The 23,725-nt window shown below is 49.0% G+C and overlaps 2 protein-coding genes across 2 annotated transcripts in view; one reads left to right on the top strand and one right to left on the bottom strand.

Annotated features, from left to right (window-relative positions):
- Positions 1–23,725, top strand: part of ST7L (suppression of tumorigenicity 7 like) — a 158,388-nt gene that overhangs the window by 83,595 nt on the left and 51,068 nt on the right. The gene's annotated exons all lie outside the window — the stretch shown is intronic.
- Positions 6,046–19,092, bottom strand: WNT2B (Wnt family member 2B). The gene is made up of 5 exons (XM_007459040.1): positions 18,394–19,092; positions 12,318–12,538; positions 11,006–11,283; positions 10,039–10,303; positions 6,046–7,061 (listed from the first exon to the last, which is right to left on the bottom strand). The coding sequence occupies exons 1-5, from the start codon at positions 18,582–18,584 to the stop codon at positions 6,832–6,834; spliced, it is 1,185 nt and encodes a 394-aa protein (XP_007459102.1). The 5' UTR covers positions 18,585–19,092; the 3' UTR covers positions 6,046–6,831.

The raw sequence follows: 23,725 nt of genomic DNA, 5'->3' as shown, positions 1-23,725 counted from the left end.
TTGTAATTATTGCTTCTATACATTGTCACCTAGCAAACATAACAGTTCTAGGAATGATGATCCTTCTGCATCCCCGTCTTTGTGTATTATACACAAACATTTTGAAGGCCTACTGACAACCTTTTCAATTTCCCCTGAGTTCTAGTCCACCTTCCATACCCTTTCCCTTTATTCATAGTTACATTCCTGGAGAAAAGGGGTATATGTTCAGGGTTTGGCCTCCACCTTAGCTTGTGTATGGCAGCCTGCTGAATAGGTCCCTACAATTGGGCAGGATTTAACCCTTTGGTTTGACAGTCTCTGCATTCTGTTCAGACACCTTCAAGAAGTAGACATGAGACCAGGAGTAGAGAAATTTCCACTGAAAGCTCAGTTAGCTTTTTATACAAGACCTCTGAAGCTGCTGTCGTCAGCAGCTCACTCGACACTCTCCTGCTCTGCCTCTTTTCCAGGAGTCAGGGTTAGTTTAAGAAAAAGCCTCTTGCTAGAAGCCATGACCTCGTACTTTTATCCCCTCCATCTGGTGTGCGGCCTCATGGGGCTGTGCTGCTATGCAGGAGGTGAGCAGTGGAATTCTTTAGATGATGACTTCTTAGCCCACATGCGGAGGCAGTGGGGGTGGGAAGCAAGGAGAACAGTGAGAGCCAAGATCGATGGACCAAAAAGTAAGGTTTGCTCTGGGAGAAATCCAAACTATAGGTAGACTGTTTTCATGAGGTGTTCTTCCCCTAGCTTAAGTGGGGGCCAAGGTCAGGGAGCTGTAGCATCCCAGATCTATGATTGATGAACATGGTGTTCCTGCAGTTTTCCTTTCTGCCTTCACAGTTGGGGTTCAGGAGTGGGATAGGTAGGATATGTGAGGGCTTATGCTGTCTCTAATGGAATGCATTTCAGGGTTGAACAGGGAAGGGTTCCCCTTACACACATCATCTCTTGGAGCTGCTTTGTCTCACTGTCTCAGACCTAAACAGAAGTCCAGATTTTGAATGAGGGTAGGAGGAGGGGTTGAGAGCAGCAAAAGTTTTTGATCAAGTGAAAATCTGCTGTCTGCCTCATCTTGCACGGGTTTCTCTGCAGGGTAGATACTCCTTGCCTTGGTGTAGATAAATAGCTTGTCTTGGCTAGAGGTCCCAGGACTTTTACTAGGCTGTGAGTAGGCATCTGGCCTGGGATAGGACAGTTCTTTTTTAAGCACTCTCATTCCCTGTTCTTACTTTCCTAGACCAGGAGTTGACAGCATTTTTAAAAAGATTGAACTCTCAAAGGAAATTCTAATACATACTTTAAAAGCCCAAAGCTTTAATAACTTCCTCTCATGGCTTCTCATGACTACTTCTGCTCTGTCTACACATTTAGCATCCCTTTAAAAGGACTAGATAAAACTAAAACAAAAATTTAACTGTTAATCTGAAAAAGAAAAAAGGAATAGAAAGAATTAGGAACCAGAGCTGACATGGACCACTAAATGTAGTATAGTGATCATTTGGTGGTGGTGGTATTAGTGGCAGAAATGGCAAAAAGGGGGTTCATTGATGAGGTTAAGGAAGGCCTAAGCTGTTCCTTTTGTAAATTCTGCTCGTGTATACTCTCCTAGGATATTTTATATCAATTTCTGTCCTAAAGGTGCTGGGATTCTTGTGCCTCCAGCCCTAGGCACCCTCAGTCTTGGAGGAGAACACACAGGATTTGAAGTCAGAAGCCCTTGGTTTGAGTTCTGGCTGAGCCACTCAGTATCCACAGGACTTTGGACAACTCACAGAGCCTCTCTGAACGGCACATGTACAGTGAGCGTAATTCCTATCACAGGGTTGGTGAGACAATTACATATAAGCTAAAGTGTTTATACATGAAAAACCTTTTTATAAATATCACAGTTATTCTTGGGGAAGCCCCACCTTGAAAGTTGTCAAATAGAATAGCTGTGGATTAAACTGTCTTTTTTATTCACTCAGCTTAGCTTTTCTGTTTGGTCAAGTCTGCTTACTGGGGTTGATGGTGTTAAGTAGTCATCCAATTTTGGCTTCTTTTGGCCAAAGAGAGAGAACTCCCATGCCCAGCTGCTCTATCCATAGACTCGTAGGCAGAATGGAAGTGAGCAAAGGCAAATTTTAAGCCAGAACAGTTCAGAGTTAGGGGACAAAAGGGAGAATGCTTACTTTGTTTTCTCAAATCCAGGATGACTAAAACATCTTAAGTAAATGAGGAAGGACCACAGAGATGCTCAGAGATCATTTAAGCCATAAATGGGAAGTGGAAAAACATTCCTATAACCTCTCTTTTATCACTTTGACCTTTGGGGTCAGGGACAGGTATATTACTGACACCTCACTGGCCATTACTTGAAACAGGCCAATCACCAGTTTCTGGGAAAGCTCAGTCTAGTGCAGCAACTGTGACATATTTACCCTAGTAAAGCCACTGCTTGCTCCCCTCTAGTGCTTTTCTCTTGTGGAGATCATCTCTGCAACCTAAAGCTATCCTGTTTTCTAACCTAGTAAGAGTTAAAAACAACAACAGGTCATGAGCAGGAGGCCTGATAATCGTACCTCGTGCAGTCATAGGAGACTGCCCTATCATTCATAGCATGTAGGACACAAATTGCACTCTTTCCAGCGTGACCCAGCCATGAGAAGTTCTACAGTCTCAGCCACTCTGCCTGGGTGGGAATTGTCCACTGTTGATCTCTTCTCTCCATGCCCTTTCTGTATCCTTCCCCTGCCACCTCCCAGAGGGGTGCCAGTCCCCAAACCAACAGCTGCCTGCATGTTGATAATTTTATAATATTCCTTGGTTATAGCTGAACCCCTGTTACTGGTATGAGTTTTGAAGTGTTTGATTGAAATCTAGTTGCTTTTTTGTTGTTGTTGTTGTTGGGGAGAAGGAGGATGACTAGAACCCATATGCAGCCTGAGATATTTGTGTATATATATATCCTCACAGTTGTGTACAGGCTGATAGGAAGGGCAGAGTGAAAAGGAAACATCTCTTTCTTGTTTTCCAACATTGCTTCAAAGATGCCCAACCCCCATAGTAGCAGGCAGTTCCCAAGTGGAGGGTGGGGGCAGAGGCCTCCACCAAGGCCATCAATAACCAGGTATGAGCTACAGGTCTCTGCATAATGTGAAGCTCTCCCGTATTTCATTTCTGAACCAGGGGGCGGCTCTGCAGGATTGCTTACGGAGAGCTCTGTGTCTGGCACCTCTCTCCACAAGGCCCAGGCGCCCAGGGTCCCACCGACCTGCCCAGGAATGCATTACATTGTTCTCTGGTGCTGTAATTTGGCTGCAGGCTGCATCTAGGCCTCCCAGGGATGAGAAACATACTCTCCCTGCCTTCCTCCCTTGGGTTTCTGCCCTGTGACCACTGAGGGCATTTAAATAAAACCTCAGAAAGGCTGAGGGGAAAAAAATCCTTGTTATCTTTCTTATATTAAGCCATGGAGAAATCAAGGTCCTGAGTAGGTCTGAGAATTTGGTGAAGGACTTAGTGGTTGGTGTGCTTGCTAAGGGAGGTGAGAGAAAGGGAAGAAATTACTCTCTGTAACAGGGAGGAAGAAGACTGAGGCAGTGAGTGGTCAAGGAGTCAGACCTACAAGACTTTGCAGACAGACCCTCAGGGCCAGGCAGTGCTTGATTCTTTTAAATAATCTGAAGTCCCTGATTTCATTTTTCTAGTATCACTCTAAGGAAGAGTATGGATTCATGCTATTATTCAAGGCCAGCAATAATACAAGTTGGCTTTTATCTGCAGGACTATGTTAAGGCTGGCATTCTTACTTTACATAAGAGAAATTGGCTATAGGCTGTGCAGCTGAGGTACTTAAGTCTTGTGCCCTCTCTAAAAGACTCTAAGATCCTTAAAGGATAATGTCTTTTAACTTAATTTGCATCCAAACAGCATTTTCTGCAATGCATTATACATAAATATTAAAAGCTAAAAGAAATGAAGACCAACAGGAAGGAGTGAAACAGAGGTGGCAGGCTAAGAGACTGCTGATCTGAGGGACAGGCCTCTATTGAACACAGGAGAGATGGGCAAGGGGGAGATTAGAGGCAGTGAGTGAGTAGCAGCAGAACTAAGTGGGGCCCTGACTGCACCAAATAAAGTTCTCATTTTGCTGCTTGTTCCAAATAAATTAGTTTCTGTTTGTATAGTGCAGAATGGATGCCAGTTGTGTAAAGCCAGTCGGAATGCAGAGGCAAGCTAAGGAATAAGAAGAAAAATTAATTGCTTGGCCATTATTCTTTTGGGGAGCCACATAGCCTCTGTAATGGGGCTTACATGGACCTCTTTTCTCCCACTATCCACCTCACTTTTCAGACCTCTCACTCTCTGGACAGCTTGCTGTTCTCTTAACCATTTATAGGAAATTGCAAAACTTGGTCTTTATGAACTAGAACTTGGAGCCCAGGGAAAAGCACAGAGCAGTATGAGATGCCAGAAGAGGCCCGATTCCTTCCACAGGGTAAGAACCAAGAAAGAATAAGATAATAGAACACAGGTAGATTTAGCTCAGGTTGATTTCCCATGGAAGGCCTAGGCTATCATTTATGTGGTAACCTGGATAACCTTGTAAGAGCTGAAGCTAACTGGGACCTGAGAGCTCTTCCCAGTGGCCCAGCATACAATACAGCATCCTTTTGTAATTCATTCAACTCTATTCTTGAGTTCAGACTGACTGTGAGCCCCTTACCCTTCCACTACCTTAGAGCTTTCCTCCTCTTAATCCTATAGCTCAATATGTCAGAAACTCTTCTTTTCCCCTCCCATTTCCCCCCTCCCTAATCCCACCATTGGCTCATCAGTTATCCAGTTGACTCCACTCTGCAAGGAAGACATTCCCCTGGCCTGACTCACTCAGTCCTATTTCTCCACAGGAATCCCCTCACCGCAGACCACAAGGGCCCTGACTAGTTCATGTTTTGTGTTAATGGATGTGAAACTGGAGCAAACCCCCTCACCAAAAGAAAAACCACCCTAAACTCTCCCACATAGGTCTCAGCAGGTTACACAAATATTAGTCCTATCATCCAAATAAATCTGCCCCCACAGCCCAGAGCTATAGCACCCCCATCCTCTTGGTGCCTGTGCGGAGTAAAGCTGCTCCACAAACATGTGAGGACGCCAAGGGGTGCTGGAGAGGAACTCGGGAAAGGAAAGTGGCCTATATTCAGAACTTCTTGTGTAGACTCCTTAATATACAGCCTGCTGTCAATACCTTATAGTCCTGAACTGAAGATTCTGAGAGAAGTTAGGATGGACTAGACCAGTTACAGGCTTTGGTAAGAGGGTCTATTGGCTGGAGTTTGAGGCATAATTAAAACTCAATATCTGATATAAGTTTGTACCCTCATTTTAGAGGTGAGAAGATAGAGGCTCAGAGAATTTGGGTATCTTTCTCAAAATATCAAAAACAGTAACTGGCACAGCTGAGATTTCAACCCAGGTCTGTCATAACTGCAAATTTCTATACCACTCTGCTCCTTTAAAATATCAACAGGCAAGAGATAACCACTAAGTCACATAAAAATAGAGGACATCATAATTTTGGGGACTCTGTGTCCTGCCCTCTAACTTACTAAGCCTGCTATCTCTGGAGACTCTACCACTACAAGCTTAGTTAGGCAGTGGGTAGTAGCATAGAAGGAACTCCCCAATTTAAGCCAAATGTGGATTGAAGGATAATAATCACCAGGACTTGGAGAGTCACTAAATAAAGATTTGTAGAATAAATGAGGAAAGGTTGTTTTCTAAGCTGTTTACCACTTTGGCCCCAAGACCCAGCTCACCTTCCTTTTATAACCACTGGTTCCTGCTCCCAACTTTAAAGGCTAGGATCCTCTCCTAAAAATTGCCAAAGCCAGGGATCTCTACCTGCCTAGTATACACTAATGCCTCATGTGGGCCTTTGAGATCAGGCTTGTTACCCTCTCCCATGCTCCGCGAGTCACATATCTTTTACTTGGTGTTTCCCAAACCTGGCTGCCCACCAGAATGATGTGTGGAAAGTTTAAAAAAGTAAAAATCCCAAGGCCTAGGCAGACCTACTAAATTACTCTTTCTACCGTGTTCTACGGTATTCTAATGATCTGTTTGTTAGGCATGGCATGACACTGCATGCTACTCAGTTTGTACAGTCAGCAAGTGAGCAAAAGAGGCAGTGCTGGCTGATACAGGTTGAAAAGGAGAGATTAGAAGAGAATGTATGTTTGTATAGTTATATAATTCTTTTCTCCTACAAAACACAGCAGTTTATAAACATAATAGCATGAGAATGGAACTTGTCTGCTATGGCTAACTCTTATCTAGCAATCCCAGGCTCTTGATATGGAAGAATGTTTCAGCCTAAGAGTTTCTTTTGGGGTACCAGGCAGTTAGCTCACACTGACCCAGGGAAGAGATATGTGGTTTCATCTCTGTCCCATCTACCCTCAGCCAGGTAGGAAAAAAAGAAGTTCTCTCCAGGTACCCTTTCTCTTGCACACACAAGATGTGTCAGGAAGCCAATGCAAGGGAAAGGAAAAATGAACCTTGACCATGTGCTTTAGTGCAACTCATATCGCTCTGAAGACTCCTACCTCTTCCACTCTGCCTTCTAACCTTCAGAGTGGGGAGTCAGGGAGCCGCTCAGTTTTGTACATCCCCTGTCAACTCCTTCCCAGGGCTAAGGAACCAGCTAGGACACCAGAGTCCCTCTGGAGTACTTTCCAAGTCCTTAAATAGAAGCTGTAGCAGCCCAGAGTTGAGGATGGAGGAAGGTGTGCATGCAAAGGTCTTGTGCTTTTGAGTCAGGAGGTTTGAAGTGGAGGGATGAGTGAGGTATTTATATGTTCAGGTCTGATCCAGCCACTCTGCCTTCTTGGGGGCCTTGCAAGTATGGACATCCACAGTGTTTCTGCACTCCTTGCACCGCACAGCACAGCACCAGTGGAATTTGCACTCACACTGGGTGACACGGGTAACTCGAGTTGTGTCATACCCTCGACCGCAGCACATGATTTCACAACCGTCTGTCCCTTTAGATGTCTTGCTACAGACTCGGCCTGCGGTGCCTAGGGAACCTGGGTTGGGGAAGAGAGAGAGTGAGAACCAAGTTACCTCTTACTTCAGCCACTCTGGGTTCCCTTACCCACATCCTCATGAGGAAACCATAAAGAATCCCTTTTCCTGAAAATACACCCACTAGCCAAAATGATCATCTCCTTACTGCCCTCTGTACCAGGCTTGTTTCTTCCCACTGTCAAGGCTCCCCAAAGACCATTGACTTTTCCTGCAATGCCCTCCCTGCCAATACACATCTCCATATCCCCTTCAAAACTTAGTCTTAAAATGTCATAATTGTTAAAGCTGGGTGAAGGTTCTCTACTTTACGTTTGAAATTTTCTATAATAAAAAGTTAAAATAAAAAACTTAGCCTATAATTTACCTTTTCTAAGAAGCCTTGTTACAACTCTGATCCAGTTACCATTTGTTAATATTTCGGTCCTTAGTTTATATTTCATTAAGTTGTACTATACAAGAAAGTAGTATAGCATGGCCATTAAAAATTTAATGCATGTGCCTCATGTCAAATTGTCTAGGATTAAAACCTAATTCTGCACTTCTTAGTTGTGTCATCTAGAAAGTTAGTTGATCTCTCTGGGCTTTAGTTTTCTTATAATAGCACCTAACTCAGTAGATAGTTATATCTGTAATCTCTGATCAACTGAGGGGGCGAACTGATAAGCATTACTGGCAGGAGGCTTCTCCCTAAGGAATTCCTAAAGAATATCCCTTGCCTTACCCCTTATGGTAGGAACCCTTGAAGGGTAGGGATTGTGTTATTCCCCCTGCACAGAGAATGCTCACAACCTCACAACCTGATTTTTGCAAAAGAGATGCTGCCAAAAGATCACAAAATCATAGAATTTTAGATGGGATGGATCCTAGAGAATATCTACCTCACCTCTTTCCCAGAGATGGGAACATAACTAGCCTGGGGGTTCAAGAAGGGTATGAATAACTTAACTGATTTCTATAGCAGTAGTCTCCACATTCCACTGAATATGGATAGAAAATGCTAGTACTTCTATATTTGTTTTTGGGCTCATCAATTTAAAATATCTATTTTGTATGTATGTTTTATAATGTACATTTTAGTACAGTGAAACATAGATATAATTCATAAGTAAATATACATATATTGGAGGCACATGTTCAGATTTTTTTTTTTAATGATAGGAGTATACAAGCCAAAATGTTAAGAGACCACTGCTCTAGAGTGTAGGCTGACTAGGTCTACTATATATGTTATCTGCCTGATTTCAAGGGCTAGGTCTTAATGTCATTCTCTTTTGCACCAGAAGCCTCTTCTACGCTCTGGAGCCAAGCAATCCAATGTAGTAGCCACTAGCCAAATATGGTTATTTAGATTAAGTTAATGAAAATTAAATAAATTTTAATACTTAGCTCCTCAGTCACACTAGCTATATTTCAAGTGCTGAATAATCACATGTAACTAAGTGGCTACTGTATTGGAGAGCACAGATGTAGAACATTTCTATCATCACAGAAAGTTCAATGGGACAGTACTGCTTTGGAGGGAATTCCTGGCTCCATACTCCCTTCTGGGATGACTTGTACCCTTTGAATTCCAGGCTCCACTGTGGGTTTTCTGAGACCTATGTTATGCCTCTGAGAACAACCAACACACATATGACTCATCCTCCCTCCTAACTCCAAAGATCCTTCCCCAAAGGTGCATTTTAGGATGACAGCATAGGCTTACACCCTGGATGTTGTGGAATTATTTCTAGGCATTTAGAGAGTAGCCCTCTGAATTATACCATATGGGAAGAAAACAAACTTAGTGGCAGGAAATCATCAGGAGAATCAGAAGTGCTTTCTTAACATTTTTTCTCCTAGCACCCTTCAAAGTACACATACTACTTTCTCTGTGTCTTGGGTAGAGCCCCACCCTGTTTCTGTGCGCAGTTTTGCTCCAAGCTAATTGCTTCTCCAGGAATGACAGTGATAGGTGAAAACAAATAGTATGGAAGACAGCTAAGGGTTTTGGCTTCCCCTCACCAAGGTCCTGACTGCTGAGACTACAGAGAAGAGTCTGGGAGCCCATAACAATAACCAGGGGAAGAACAGTTCTGTTGCATAGCAGGTTGTTCCTAGTTTAACCTATCTGAACCTGAAATATGAGCCAAGATGGTTAGCTTCCACTCTTTTAGGGGAACACCACATCACCTTCCAGCATTCCCAAGAATTCTACCACAAATATATGGAACAGATTCAAGAATGATTTGCTGCTTTCTGCTGATGGTTAGCCTTTGGTAGGGATCTCCTCTCTCCTTGCTTCCCCAACTTCATTTTAGAATTTTCAGTGGCAGCACACTGGATAAGCCCTTTCAAGGTCATTCATGGTGTATTTCCTACTACCTTTCTGTCTTTAATCTTCCTTACCCAAAACCTTCACTCAGATTAATCTGCTCTCTGTTCCTAGAACAGATCATGTGCTTTCCCACCTACCACTCTACTCACGTGTAGAGAATATCCACCTGTTCTTCTCTCTAGCTATCCAGATAATCCCCACACTTTAAGAAACAGCTTAAATTCCACATTTTCAAGTAAACTTTTCTTAATTTCTCTCTTTTGCAGTTCCATTTGTCTACCTGTTATATCTCATTTCTTTAGCTAGATTGTAAAGAGCCAAAACTTAGTCTGTATCTTATGTTTCTGTATAGCCCATACATTGTTTGGTACTGAAATGGGTGATTGACTTAAACATTCACTTAGTAGTACCTACTATATCCCAGATGCTGGGAATATAAAGGAGTGATAGATGACCTCAGGCCTCAAGGAGCTCAGTGTCCTCTCCTCTGTAGACAGCTTTGGGCCTGGCAGACTGAGGCATAAATCAACAATCTTATTACCAGGTTTTCACATCTGACTGGCTCCTCCAACCTTCCCTGACTCCTGAGACCATGATTAACTAGAGGTGCCTGCACTAAAAATCAGGGCTGCATGTTTCTACCTACTTTCCTTACTCACCTGCAGCCTTGTCCAAGACGCAGTAGTCTGGAGAGTTGTCAAAGTAGACAAGGTCAGTCCGGGTAGCACGGCGATAGCCTTGGCGGGCTGCTGTGAAGTTTGCACCATCCTGGGTGGCCGTTACCTGCACAGCCCCATCATAGCGCCGCCGCAGGTAATCACCTGTGCGGCGGAAGTCTGAGAGTGCACGCCAGCAGGTGCGCAGAGTACAGGAGCCACTCACGCCATGGCACTTACACTCCAGCTTCAGAAATCGCCGCACAGCCTGGGAGGTGGGGAGGCAGGTAAGGGAAAGGTAGCCAGTCAGGTTACTTTATGGTCATCCCTAGGACTAAAAGCATGAGTGCCCTGAGGTCTGCTGGTCCTGGCCCTGGTTGGCTAGTGGAGCCATCAGTTGTCCTCTCCCCAGTCAGATTCCACCCATTCTTCCCCATCAAATTCAAGAACCTCTTTTTCCAGGAAACCTTACTAGACCAACAGTGCTTTCCTTTTCATGATAGCGCATTTGAACTTTAAAGCCCCAGGATTCTGTTCATAATTATGGCACATCCTCTACTTTTCATGTGTTTTAGAGTTCAAGGTACCATGCCTTCTGCTTTTGTTGCATGTCATTTTCCAGCACAGCACTAGGCCAGTATAGGAAGTGCTCAAAGACCAGTGCACTGACTAGAACAAGCTTTTATCCTCCTCAGACTTTAGGAGGTGATTCTTTTTTTTCTTAAAAAGTTATTTCCCTTCTTTTTTCCACCTTTCCCTAATTTCCACCTATGTGAAGACTCTTTATGCTCCAGGTTGAACCTAGGCATTCCTAAGGTCCCTTGCACTTACTGCTCCTGTTCCAGGGGTTGGGGCTTTTGGAAGTAATCCAGAAGCCTTCAGTGCTTCCACCTTCACATTTACTCCATGATCGTACATACTGGCCACTCTCAGCCAATATGAATGTACATGCACAGACATTAGTACTGACCGTGCGACCACAGCGATTGTTATGTAAGTTCATGAGAGCCCGTGCATCCTTAAGCCTCTTCTCCTTGGCATCCACGAAGGCTTTGGCAAAACGAACACCATAGTGGATGTTGTCACTGCAGCCACCCCAGTCAAAGTCCCCACGTTGGTCATGATGTCGGCCACGGGTGTAAGGGTCACAGCTGCACACACTCAGTTCACCCTGGCTACAGGCACGAGTGATAGCATGGACCACCCCTGCTGATGAGATGGCATATACAAATGCTGCCTCCCGGCTACCTAGAGAGAGAAAGGTAGAAGTGTGTTTCAGGAAAGAGGCCCTTGTCTGTCCCCTTCTTTAGCCCACACAACCTTCAACTCTGAAACCTCTTCTCCTTTTCTTTCCCAGGGCAACCCCTGTACCTCCCTTATTCAAGGTACCCTTCCCTTCCAAGAGCATTCCCCAGTGAATCTGACCTCTTCCCCTCAGCCCTCACAACTCTATCCACTTATTTGTATGTCTGACCTCTTGGGCTGACCTGTACTCCTGTTTCCTTCCAAACTCCCTGAGTCCATCCTTTGAAAAGTTTCACAGTGAATCATTCCCTCCCACTGAGTGCCAACCCTGGCTTAGCAAAGCCAGCCTTAGTCCACATTCCAGGCCTTTTCAGGCCCACTCTGCTGGACAGTTCCCCTACAATGGAGACCCCAGCCCAGGGGTCATCCTATTTGAAGAGATATGCTACTTTCCCCAGCCTGCTTTCTTCCTTCCCTGCTCTTGGGGATTGATGAATCATCATCACTGTTGTCCCTTTGACACCTCCACATTCTCATCTCATTCCCTTTCTGCTAGTTTACTGTTTAGCTCTGCTTAGCTCTTTTGCTGAGCCAGGTCCAAGCCGCTGACTCTCCAAATATTTACATATCACCTTTCTGTTTATTCCTTGCTCCAATTATTATAGTGTTGGGAGTGCTGGGGTGAGGGTAGTGATGGTGTTGGTAAGAACAGAGCAGCCATTTCCAGTCCTCAGTCTTACAGTGCATGGATATCCGCAGGCTGGGGGTTGGGGAGGGGAAGGAAAAGGGAGGAAGAAGGATGCTGCTGTTCCTTTGACCCATCATCCCAGAACACTGGGATTTAAAGGGGTCACTGCCTACATATATAAGGTACTGAGGGTCTGTTTCCAACTGTGTCCTGGGCTCTGCTCACAATTCTTACTCTGATGATGAAGTAGTGTGCAGGAGAGGAGAGAGGGGCTCATGCCTGTACTACCCACTCACTACGCCAAGCATAGAAAGAGAAGGGGCTGGGGCAGGGTGGAAGAGGCCCCTACTTCTGAGCATGACACGGCCAAAGACAGTGTGGTCCCGGTCCAGGGTGGTGCAGTTCCAGCGATGGTGGCGGAACTGGTGCTGACACTCGCGGATCCATTCTCGGGCACCCTCGCCCACCGAGCGCATGATGTCTGGGTAACGCTGGCACAGCTGCCGCTGCCGGCTCACCAGACCAGGGATATTGTCACAGATCACTCGGGCCCCCAGCGCCCCGATGTACCTGCAAGGTGGAGATGGCCCTGTCAGAGCATCCTGGCTTTATTCTGCATTAGGAGAAGGGGAGGAAAGGTTTGGCATTCAAACCTTGAGAGGTTCCTTCCCCTTCCTCCAACCAAGGCCGATATTCCCCAAGGCCGATGAGGAGAACCGATCCTCACAAGCTCTGGAGAAATAATTAAGCAGTTGCAGAGAGAGTAATTGAGTGGTCTCTCACCATTACCAGTTCCCCAGCCAAAGGCCAAAATGACACACACTCCCAGAACACAGGCTAGGCATGTGTCACATACACAGAAGCTGTGGGCATGTCACACAAACCCCATTGCCTGTTTATTTAATAAACATTAAGAGCCTCGTGGAAAAATAAACTTAATAAAATTAGAGTCTGAGACAACACTGTTATACCCACATGTCAGAGGCACGTCCTGCGTGGCTGGTCCATAAAGACATGGTATGGGAGAAGGATGGAGACAGGGAGGAGTCAGTGGGAAGAGATATAGTGGGCAATTTTGAGTGACGTTTACAGCTCTAGTCAGACCCATGTAGCTAAGAGTCCTCATTCCCAATCCCGAGGTCTGGGGAGGAAGACCTCCCACCCCAACTCTCCTCCCCACACCCTTTGTTTCAAGGTCCCATGACCTTTCGTAACTAATGAGTCTTTCAAAATCATCCTTCCCAACTTACAGGGCATAATGTCCTGGATGAATCTGCATGGGCAGAGGGCTGTTTGCAGTGGGAAACCAAAGACCAAGATTAAGCAACAGGGTGACACTCCCCATATTCCAGTCCCCAATCTGCCCAATGTGAACAATTACAAGAAGATCAATTGGGTGAGCTAATAAAAGATAGGTGAGTTGCTAGAGTCATTCTCAGTTTTCTCAAGGAAGTAGTTTTTCTTCATTCAAAACACTTTTTAGCCCCGGACTCCACCACAAGGCCACCAAATGAGATCTGACCCATACACCCACTTCTCACTCCCTTTCCATCTCTCCAGCACCCAGCACATACATGCCTTGATTTGCTGTGAATTCTCTATTCTCCTGTCCTAACACATCAAAGAGACGCCTTCTCTCCCCTTTTCTGAACAGGTGGGGACCATGGAGGGCAGTTGCTGCTACAGACAGAGAAGATTTGATTTGGGCTGTGAATGAGCCTGTGGTTTGGGAAGGGCCCCAAAATGGGCCTAGAAGTGGGTGAGGAGAAGGGAGGGCAGCCAGTGGGGAGAAGGGAAAAGCTGGACTGCCCTGGACTTTATGTTCTCTGCAACACTCCCCCACACCCGGCCCCCTGCATTTGTAAACGCGGCCCTCACCCACAGACTGGATCACCGCTGGTGATACCAACTCAAACACAAGGAGGGCTGATGTTTGCCTCTTCTGGAATTCAGCAGGGCTGATGGGGCCCATCTGTCCCAGGGAGGGGTGAAAGGGCTGGTCCACCACTAACAAATCCCATGGAATCAGCATCCCCAGCACTGTCCATCAGGGCAACAGCTTCCAGGAACAAACAAAATAAACACCCTGGGCTGGGCCAGGCCGGAAAGGGCTGCCTGACGCACAGCTGGGAGTTACACCCACTGCTGCGGTGCTTTGTTTGGAGAATCAAGACCGTTGGAGTTGGAGCCCTTCCCTGTCTCACCACCATTCTGCTTCCTCAGTTCACCCCCGAGTACTGCTCTAGGCAATGGGTGTTTGTTGTTGTTTTTTTTTTACTGGGGCTTGGGAAGACAGGGGTTGGATGGGAATGGGAGACCAGTAATCCAGCCCTCATGAGACAGTGTGGAGTGGGTCATGCCAAACCCTGGTAAAAAGTCCTTCCTGTGGTCTGACTTAACTCTATTCTGCTGCAGCCCACATCGGTCCTTCCCGTTACATCCTCACTGAGCGTGGGAACATCTGTTCAGTAAGACAGGAAGATAATTTTCTTTACTACCACCCTTATCCCACTAAGTAGCTGCTTCAAGATTCTGCAGAGCAGGGCACTTGCCTCCTGACCAGTGGTCAGCACCTTGCAGTCAGTGTGGGGGCCTCCAGCAAGGCAGCCTGAGGCCCAGCCCATCCCCCTCTCAATTCAGCACATGCCTACAGAATGCCTACCATGTGCCAAGCACTGAGCTCATCTGTTAGGGGCACAAAGATATTTAAGGCATCTCCCAGCTGATGGGCTGGTAGAAGGGTGAGATGCCCCTGACTCTGTAGCTCTGTTTCCCTTCCAGAAGTTTTTACTTCCTTCCCAGCTTCCTGCTCCAGAATGCTCTCTTTACCTGCTTTTGACCAATTCATACCCCTTCCTTTGACAAAGTGACTCATGCCCTGTTCTAGCTCCTTGCTACTCAGAGTGTGGTCCCCAGAACAGCAGTATCAGCATCTCCTGGGAATCTGTTAGAAATGCAGAGCCTTAGGCCCCATTCCAGCCCTACTGAACTGGTATTTTACCCACCTCCTCAGGTGATTAGGACATGCTGCTCTATGAAGGCAGGGAGTTTTGTCTGTTTTGTTCACTTCAGTATCCCCAGTACCTAGAACAATGTCTGGCACAAAGCAGGTACTTAATAACTATTTGGTGAAAAAAACAAAACCTGACTGCTCTGATTTATCCCCAACTCCCCTCTCCTCCTAGCTAGCCATAGGCTTCATTTCAATTATAGCTTTATTCCTCATTGACATTGCAGATGTTTTAGGTTTGTGTCTTTTTAATGAGGCTAGGGGTCCTCTTTTTTATTTACCCCCTTTCTTTTACAGTCTTTAGTGCATGTACATGGTTTAGCTCAGCCCATATAGGGCTTTGAACACAAGGATAAAACTATTATTCTCCCTAAATATCGTAATACAATATCATTTATATGATAATTTACAGTTCACAAAACACTTTTCTTCACAAAAATCCTATGAGAGAGAGAGAGAGATCTCCATTTTACAGGTGAAGAAACTGAGGTCACAAAGATTAACAGTACCCAGCTCTGTCCATCAGGGCTAGTCAGAGGAGAACTGGGGTGAACCAAGGACATCTGACTCCAAAGTCCAAGCTCATTTTCAATTCCAAGCCTAAGAGAGGCACACAATGCTTATTAACCAGGAGTAGACCAATCTGGCTCCAAAACTGGTGTGAACTTGAATTTCGTACTATGCCCCTCCTATCCTTCGCTATCTTCATGTGTGAAATGGGGATAATAATATCTGCCTCACTGGATTATTTTGGGGATTGTAAACGATGATGCTTATAGGTGCTTAGCCATAGTGTCTGGAGCTTAGAAAGGGCTCATTAAATGGCAGCTGTGGTTGGTAACAATAATGTTAATGTCGGGGAATTCCCTGGCAGTCCAGGTTGCTCCAGGTCTGGGAACTAAGATCCCACAAGCCCCTGGCATGGCCCCAAACAAAAAAAAAACCAATAATGTTAATGTCATGATATCACTTTGTTCCTCCTGTAAATCCACAGTCCTGAACACAGTCCTGCTCTTGTGATTCCCTACATCCCAGCCCCTGCAGAATACAAAATAGTACAGGGAGGCACATGCCACGAGACCCCTATTTCTTGTTCTGTTTTTCATAGATTAAGAGGAGACCATCCGTTTCCTCCTTCAGTTAAAGGTCGGGAGAGGAAGGGAGTGGTTGGAGAGTAAGGGGAAGGGCTGTGAGGAAGATCAGACTGTTAGCTGGTGACAGTGATGACATTCTGCTCCTGAGCGGAACATGGACACACACAGAGTCAACAGGCATCTCTTCAGGGGGTTGTACAGAATATCAATCTTGCTGGGGTTTTTTCCTAAGAGAAAGAGAATCACCTTGGGGCCTGACCTGCTTTTGGAAAGCAGCTTTCTACTTTATCCCAGAAGTGACTGACCACTGAGGCAGGCATCTGGGGCCTGCAGCTATGACCCCTGTGAGGCAAGGAGACTGAAATGACCTGTGCACTCACTGCCTATCCTGGCCCTGTTGCTGCCTTCCTCCATTTCACAGGGACTGCTGAATCCCTCTGTATCACCCGCCTGCCTCCCTCCCTAGCTAGCTCTTCCACCCAGGAGTTTTTCCAAAATCTTTAATGTGAACCACATGGGGGAGAGTAGTAGAGGGAGAAAGGAAAAGGGAGAAGGAGTAGGCAAGGGGACAAAATGCGGACTAGGAAGAACCCCAATTGGGTTTTTAGGAACCACTACCAGGATGCTGAAATTACCAGAGTGACACTTCCTCACCTAAACACCATGTGGACCAAGACTGCCTCCCAAATTGGTAAGAAGCAATCAAGAGTCCCTAAAAGCAAATTGTCGTCTGGAATGGATAAAGATGCACAGTGGTCACTTCATCCTTTCTCTACAGGGCCTCTGAAGACACAAGTCCCCAGCCAGACTGAGACCATGAAGGTAAAGGGTGGCTTTAATCTCATTCTGAAGTTTGAAAGGCTTTTCTCCTCGTCCCCTTCTTCCTTTTCCCTTTCTAAAGGAATGTTTCAAGCCAGATGTAAGATATGGGCCTCCCTGCTCCCCCATCCAGAACCCCCCTCCTTGCCTTCCCCAACACTGCAGAGATAAAAAAGATCCAAAGGAGAGATTTTCCTGAGACAGAAAAAACGGGGTGTGTGTGGGGGGGGGTGATGGGGATGGAGAAAGTTGCATCTTGAAATGATAGGAATCTGCAGCCCAAGCTCGCTGGCCCCTCAGCCAGCTACCCCTCACCCTTCCAGCCAAGATTCCAAATCCGGAGGAGAGAAGCCACAGGGTGCAAAGGGAAAAGAGACCACACTTTGTGGAGGAGGGGAGGATTGGGGGGAGGGGCAGAGTAAGGAAAGGAACGGGGGCACTGCATGGGTAGAGAGAGGCAATAGCCCAGTCCAAGCGGCCAGTTTAATTGGGGTGTGAAGAGGAAAGACAAGAGGACTGAGTCATTTCTCAGTCCCACTCTCCCCCTGCTCAGCCCCCAGAAGGTGGGGGAGGAGAGAGAGCAGCTCTTTCTTCTGGGAGAAAACGATGAGTGCCATCCAGAGCTTTCGTGGGGAAGGGGATCCGAAAAGAATAGATATCCAGTGGATTTTTAATTCCTTTTGCCTCATCTGCCGTCTTGTGAAGTGTCCGGACTCTTAAGGCCTGTAGGAAATCTGAGGAGAGGATCTCTTAATGCTTTGAGACTCTAGAAGCCGCTAGTTCTTGGAGGGGAAAGATGGGAGATGGGACCATTTGGGGAAGGAAGAGAAGGAAGAAGGGAGGGAGATATCAAGGTTCGAAGTGAGATCCTCAAAACAGACTGAATGTCTGAAGTATGCAAACCCAAGTGTTTTGTTTGTTTTAGTTGTGGCAGTTAATGGGGGTAGTTTTGGCCTCAATTCCATTTCTAAACCTTGCGCTGGGTGCTCCTGCCTCACCAAAGCCTTACTGCGTTATGGGGTGAGGGTAGACTAGCGAGAGGCTCGTCCGCCCTTACCAGCTGCCCCTTTCTCCACCTCCCCCGGGTGGGGGGCCAACCTTAGGGGATCAGGAGGCCCTCTTGGACGGCCACCGCGGCCCCAGATGGGCGACTGGTTTCTTGAATCCATCCTGAGACAAACTCGTAACGTAGCTTTTGCCCTAAGAGGATTGAGCTGAAATACAGGGGGTCTGGGAAGCCTCGATTACCGGGCGTCCTTTTCCCAAATACCCAGCGCCCTCATCACCAGACGGGGAAGGAGCGGCGCCCCCTTATCCACTCCCCGCCCCCCTGCGCCCCTCCGCGACTTCAGTGACAGCCCTGCACGGATCGTCTCTGACTCCGTCAAAGCGACAACCTGGTCTCCTGAGCAGCGGGTGCTGGGAGCTGTATACTCCCTTTGGGCGCGTCCGGCCTCTCTAACCCAGCACCTCACCCTCCCAGCCCTGAGAGCCACACTCACCACCAGGACGTGTCTACGCGGGCCGGCAGCAGCAGCAGCAGCAGCAGCAGCAGAAGGCAAGCAAGACTTACGCGGGCCGAAGCCCGAGAGCCGTCGGGGCTCGTGGGTCTAGGCGCGGGCGCGGAGACAGGGGCGCGGACGCGCCGAAAGGGGAACTGCGCGGCTTCCTCCGCACCACCCGGCCTCAGCATAGCTCCCCGAAGGCTCCCGCCACGCGGCCCGGAGGGGCGTGGACGGGGCACCGGCTGAGGGTAGTCAGGCTGCTCCCACTTCACCCCCCTGGGGGGCCATAAGTCTCGCCGGCGGCTGGGGACCTAAGGGCACTTAAAGTCCAGAAACCGGGGCGCCAGGTCCCGGAGAGGGGCGCAGGGAGAGGTGTCTGGAAGCCTACGACGCCGCGCCGAGCTCGGGATCTGGGGCACGCTGCCTGGGCTGAGATGCGATGTCACGGGGTCGGCGGCGCGAAGTGGGGCTGCGGACAGTGTGCCGACAGCTCCTCCGGCCGCGGGCTCTCATTGGACGGCGCGGGGCGGGGCCGAGGCCGGGGACACGCGCGGCCCTCAGGACGGCTCCGCCCGCGCCAGCCCGGGGCGCCCCGCAACGCCCTAGGTGTGGCGGCCGCCTCCGCCCCTCGGCGCCCCTAGCACTGCGCCGCGCCCCCACCTGCTCGGGCGGGACGCGACGGGGCGCAGCGGCGCCCTTCGGCGCCCGGAGCGCCCAGTCCCTGCCCACGCCGCGCCACCGGGTCCTAGCGCCCTTCATTTGGCAACCCCAACCTCCGTGGGTGATGGCCTGGAGGACCGAGTGAGGGGGGCTGCAGACACTTTCCCCTGTCATCTAACCTACAGTGACACTGAAGTGAGCCACAGAGGGCTCAGTCATTTCTTCGGGTTCTCCGTTCTTGCGCTTCTGTGAAATGGGTAGAATCTCTGCCACGGGGAGTTGCGGGAGAATCTTAATTCCCTTTCCAACGCTGCCAACGGGGGGCGCCACGGGCAGCAGACAAGGTAGCGGCTTCTATGTTTATAGACAAAGCTCTCGCCCGCCTGCCCGGACCCGACGCTTCCCTCCGGCCTGCGGACCGGGAATCGATGGCCAAAGCGGAGCGGCACACCTGAGGACCCGACGCGGACTCCCCGCCCTTGGCCGCCCGGGCTCGGCAGAGCCTACTCTCTCCCAGCTTTCCCGATGCTTCGGTCCCCCACCCCTTCGGGCGGGGCTGCGAGTACGAAAGAATCAGAAACAGCTGGGCAGCTTTCCCGAACCAGAGGCCAGGGTGGGGGTCCTGCTGAGAGAGTGGAAGCCCCGGAGCCATTTCTGCCTTCGCCTTTCCACCCTTCCTCTTTCCCACTGCTCCCTTCCCTCCCTCCGCCGGCGCCCCAACCGCCTGGAGGCGTGGTAAATTGGGAAGGGGAAGGTTCTGGCTGTAGAAATTGACTCCCCTCTGCCGTCCGCACTTCCCAGGCCGGCAGGTAGAGCTTCTGGAGGCAGGGTGGCCCTTACTGAGACCTAAAAATTCTTTTTAAAAAACCCTGCATCTTCTAACTTCCAGAGTCCGGCTGGGGTCCGGCCCCAACCGCTTCTCCAGACTCAGTTTCTCTTGCCTAGCCTCTCATTCCCAGGTGTCTTTCGTGCCTTTCCCCGTGATTTATCTATACTATAAAGCCCTGGTGTAAACAACGCCCTGGAAACTGCCCAGCCCCTTCAACCCCAGACATTGTCAGTTCTTGGGGGTGGGGGTCGCTGTTAGAGACTCCGGAGTGTGAGCGACAGGGCGCAGCTCGCCGCAGACGTCCCCGAGGCAGATGTGAGGGAGAAGGGCTGAGAGAGACCTTTATCCCCTCTCCACATCTCTCACCCCTTTATCTCACTTTCTGTAGTAGGGAGCAAAGTGAATTCATTCATTCATTCAACAAATATTTATTCCCTACCATGTTCCAGTCTGTGCTAGGCACATTAGTGAACAAAGCAAAACGAACAATTTCTGCCTGTGTGGAGTTTAACTTATATTGGGAGAAGATAGACAATAAACAGTAAACATAGGTAAGACATATAGCATATTAGAAAGTGATAAGTACAGTGGGAAACAATGGAGTTGTAACTAGGATGACCAGGGTAGGCCCCATTAAGGACATTCAAGCAAAGACTTGAAGGAATCGAGAGAACAAGCCAGGTAGATTCTTGGTGAAGAGGATGCCAAGCAGAGGGAACAGCCAGCACAGAGACCCTCAGTTGGGAGTGGGCTGGTGTGCAGAGTGAGCTAGGGAGGAGGAGAGGAGTCCAGATAGGTAACAGCAGTAGTCTAGGTCATGCAGGAGAGAAGGTGCCCACCCTTGGGGGGGAGGTAGAAAATGGGGGCTGGATTGGAGTTGGATGGGAGTGAGTGAGGGGCAAATACAGAGGCCAGGTGGGGTCCACATGCTGGCCATATCCTCCCTGCCAACCTTCCCCTTCCCCTCCCCTTCTCTCTCTCAGTCTGGGAGGCTCCAGTTGGCCCTTCCGTTTGATTAAAAGAAGCAGACTCTATACTGAGCTTCCCTGAGAGGGGCAGGTGAAAGAGGAATGGGCCCAGGATCATTCCTGGCCAAGCCCCTTTCCTGGGACCATTCTGTCACCTCCTCCCAGCCCAGCCCCACCCTGATGCTGGGCAGCAGTCTGTAAGCTCTGCAAGCTCTGGCAGCCTCTCTCAGACTCCCCTGTGTGCGCAGGCCTGGGTGTGACTCTGGCCCTGTGTTTATTCCTACATCTGGGCCTGAGGTTGCAGGGTGGGGAGCTAGAGATGATCACATCAGCCCTAACCTTGGGTGGACTCACCCACATGGGCCCCAAACTCACTTATGAGGCCCCTTGTTTGGCTTCAGCTGTCTTCATAGTCAAGTGGGACGGTGTCTTGGCATAACATAGATGCTCAACTATTAAAGCATGTTGCTGAGCTAAGGGGGCCCCCAGAAACATCAGCAGATCCAGGAGGGAGGGAAGTGGGTGAGGGAACAAGACTCTTCCCCAATGCTTACAGGCTACCTCTGCCCTAGAGTAGACAACCCAGGATGGCGCTTTGCTCCTTCTTCTTCCACTCCCCTCTGAGCCCCCAGCTGCACAGGAGGAAGCCCAGGCTGCAGGAGCCAGCTGACTGAAAGAGCTGCACTCAACCACTTAACTAGAGAACAAATACGGAGCCAGAGAAGAGGTTTTCTGGGATCTGCCACTTTGGACTTCAAATCTCAAAATAAACTTCCAGTCTCAGGGTCCTAGACTCTACTGGAGAGCTGGGCTCCTCACGCAAGGGCCTGTTGTGAGGCTTCCAGGCAGAGGGTCAAGGCCAGAGGCTCAGGCTTAGCGCCTGACCTGCTTCTCCCTCCCATCCCCCACCTCTACTCCACCCGAAATGGGAGCTGGCGGAGGAGACTTGGGAGTCAAGTTCTGGTCTGAAGGGTCCTGCATGGAGTCAGGTCACTTACCGCGGTCCTGCTGTGTGCTGGCCAGGGCATCCTAAATGACACAGAAGGAGTGAAAGGGTCTTACCCTCAAGGCATTTTCATGCAAATACAATAAAGCCATCTGAGGGCTGGGATGATAGGCTTTGCTGTTTGCTGCAGACCTCCACTTCACCCAGGCCTCTAGACTCCCTGGGGCCGCCAGCAGGACAACTTCCACCCAGCTGTCAGAGGCACACCTTCCTCCTCCCTCAAGGTGAATCACAGCCTCCTGCCCTCTCAAAAGTGGGTGCCCCAAAGAAAAGGGTCTCCCTCACCCCTGTACCTCACCTCATGCTCTGCTCCCCCATGGGGCCACTCAGAGCTAAGATTCATCTTTTTTCACTCTACTCTCAGCTGTGTGTGGCTGAATGATTTTGAATTTTTACCGGCCCTTGGATGGGAGTGGAGATGAGCTAAGGGGAGCTTGGGTGTGAGTAAACAGCTCTTACTTCACCCGGGTCTACCCCCGCTTATAGGCCCCCCTTCCCTAGGCCCCTTTGGCGATGACCTTCTCTCTTTCCCGGTGGGTGGGAGGTGGTGTGGATGGTAACGAGCAGAGAGTAAGGCCGAGAAGGGGCTGTGGGGAGGTTTGGATAGGAGTCAAGGAATTCCTGAGCCTGCTGCTTGCACAAGGGGCCCTGAGATTTCTTTGCAAACCTAGGAAAGTCTCATTTGAAATGGGGCCAGGTTCACCCAGGCCCCTAGTGCCCCCGGCTCCTGTTTCTTCCTTTCCAGCCACCCCAGGCAGGTGTCTGGGGAAGAGTAGGGAGATTGGGAAGAACCCAGGGGCTTTTAAGTCGTATGGGGTGGGGATCTATGCTTTGTACACAGCCTGACCCGGCCTCTCCTTGGTATTTATGAGCTCCCAGGCGAGGCATGGAACGTGTCTCAAAGAGGCCAGGCCAAGAGGGCTTTGGAGGAAGGAGCATCCAGCCCCAAACCAGGGAAGGGGGCTTGGTGGAGCAGGGCTAGAGACAGAGACTCTCTTCTTCCCAGCCAGTGGCCAAACAGGGGAGTAGACTGCTCCCCTATGGGGCCTGGAGAAAGGAAAAGAGAGCTAAGGGAGAAGGGGGAAGAGGAGGCCTGGGGAGGCGGGACCGTAGAGGCGGGGCCTGGGGGTCTGGAGCCTTTTAGCACTTTGGCTGTAATCAGACTGGAGCCAGGCGGTGGGCGGGCTGACAGCCATCCTGGGCGGGTGGCCCAGGTTCTGTGTGAGGCCAGTGGGTGTGCTGCTGGGATCCTGGGTGGTCACTGACCAGCCTAACCCCAAGGGAGGGTGGTCCCACGTTGCCCCCAGTCCCCCCTCACAATCTGCCTATGTCAGATAGGCTACACACTGAGCTCTCTTTCTCTCCCCACCACCTGTTTTGGGCCCCAGAACAATCTGGAAGTGAGATTTGCTTCCAGTGGAACAATCTGCAGAGCCCACTATCTGCCTCCCTCCCACTCCGCCTTCCTTGGTTCACTCTGCCTCTCTCTCTTCCGTGTCTCCATCTCTCTCGGTCTGTCTCTGGCTCATATTTCTGTCATTCTGTGTCTATTCCTCTTGGTGTTTGTCTTTCTGTCTTCATTTGTCTCTCTGTGTGTGTGTATCTGACAGCCGTTCCTCCTCTGTTGGAACCTCTGTCTCTCTTTCAATCTCTGTCACTCCCTGTCTCTTGGTGTGTATCTCTGTCTCTCCATCTTTCTCTCTATGAATCTGTATGACTGTCTCATTCTTCTTTCACTCACTTCATCTCTCTTTCCATGTCTTTTCTGACTCTGTGTGTGTGTGTGTGTGTGTGTGTGTGTGTTCCTCTCTATATTTTTCTCAGTGTGTATCTTTGTTTCTCTTTGTGTCTGTTTCTCTCTTTCTC

Source organism: Lipotes vexillifer, unplaced genomic scaffold (assembly GCF_000442215.2).
Source record: "Lipotes vexillifer unplaced genomic scaffold, Lipotes_vexillifer_v1.1 scaffold400, whole genome shotgun sequence".
Classification (NCBI taxonomy): domain Eukaryota; kingdom Metazoa; phylum Chordata; class Mammalia; order Artiodactyla; family Lipotidae; genus Lipotes; species Lipotes vexillifer.
Note: the sequence above shows the minus strand (reverse complement) of the source record. Positions and strands in the feature narration are given on the sequence as shown.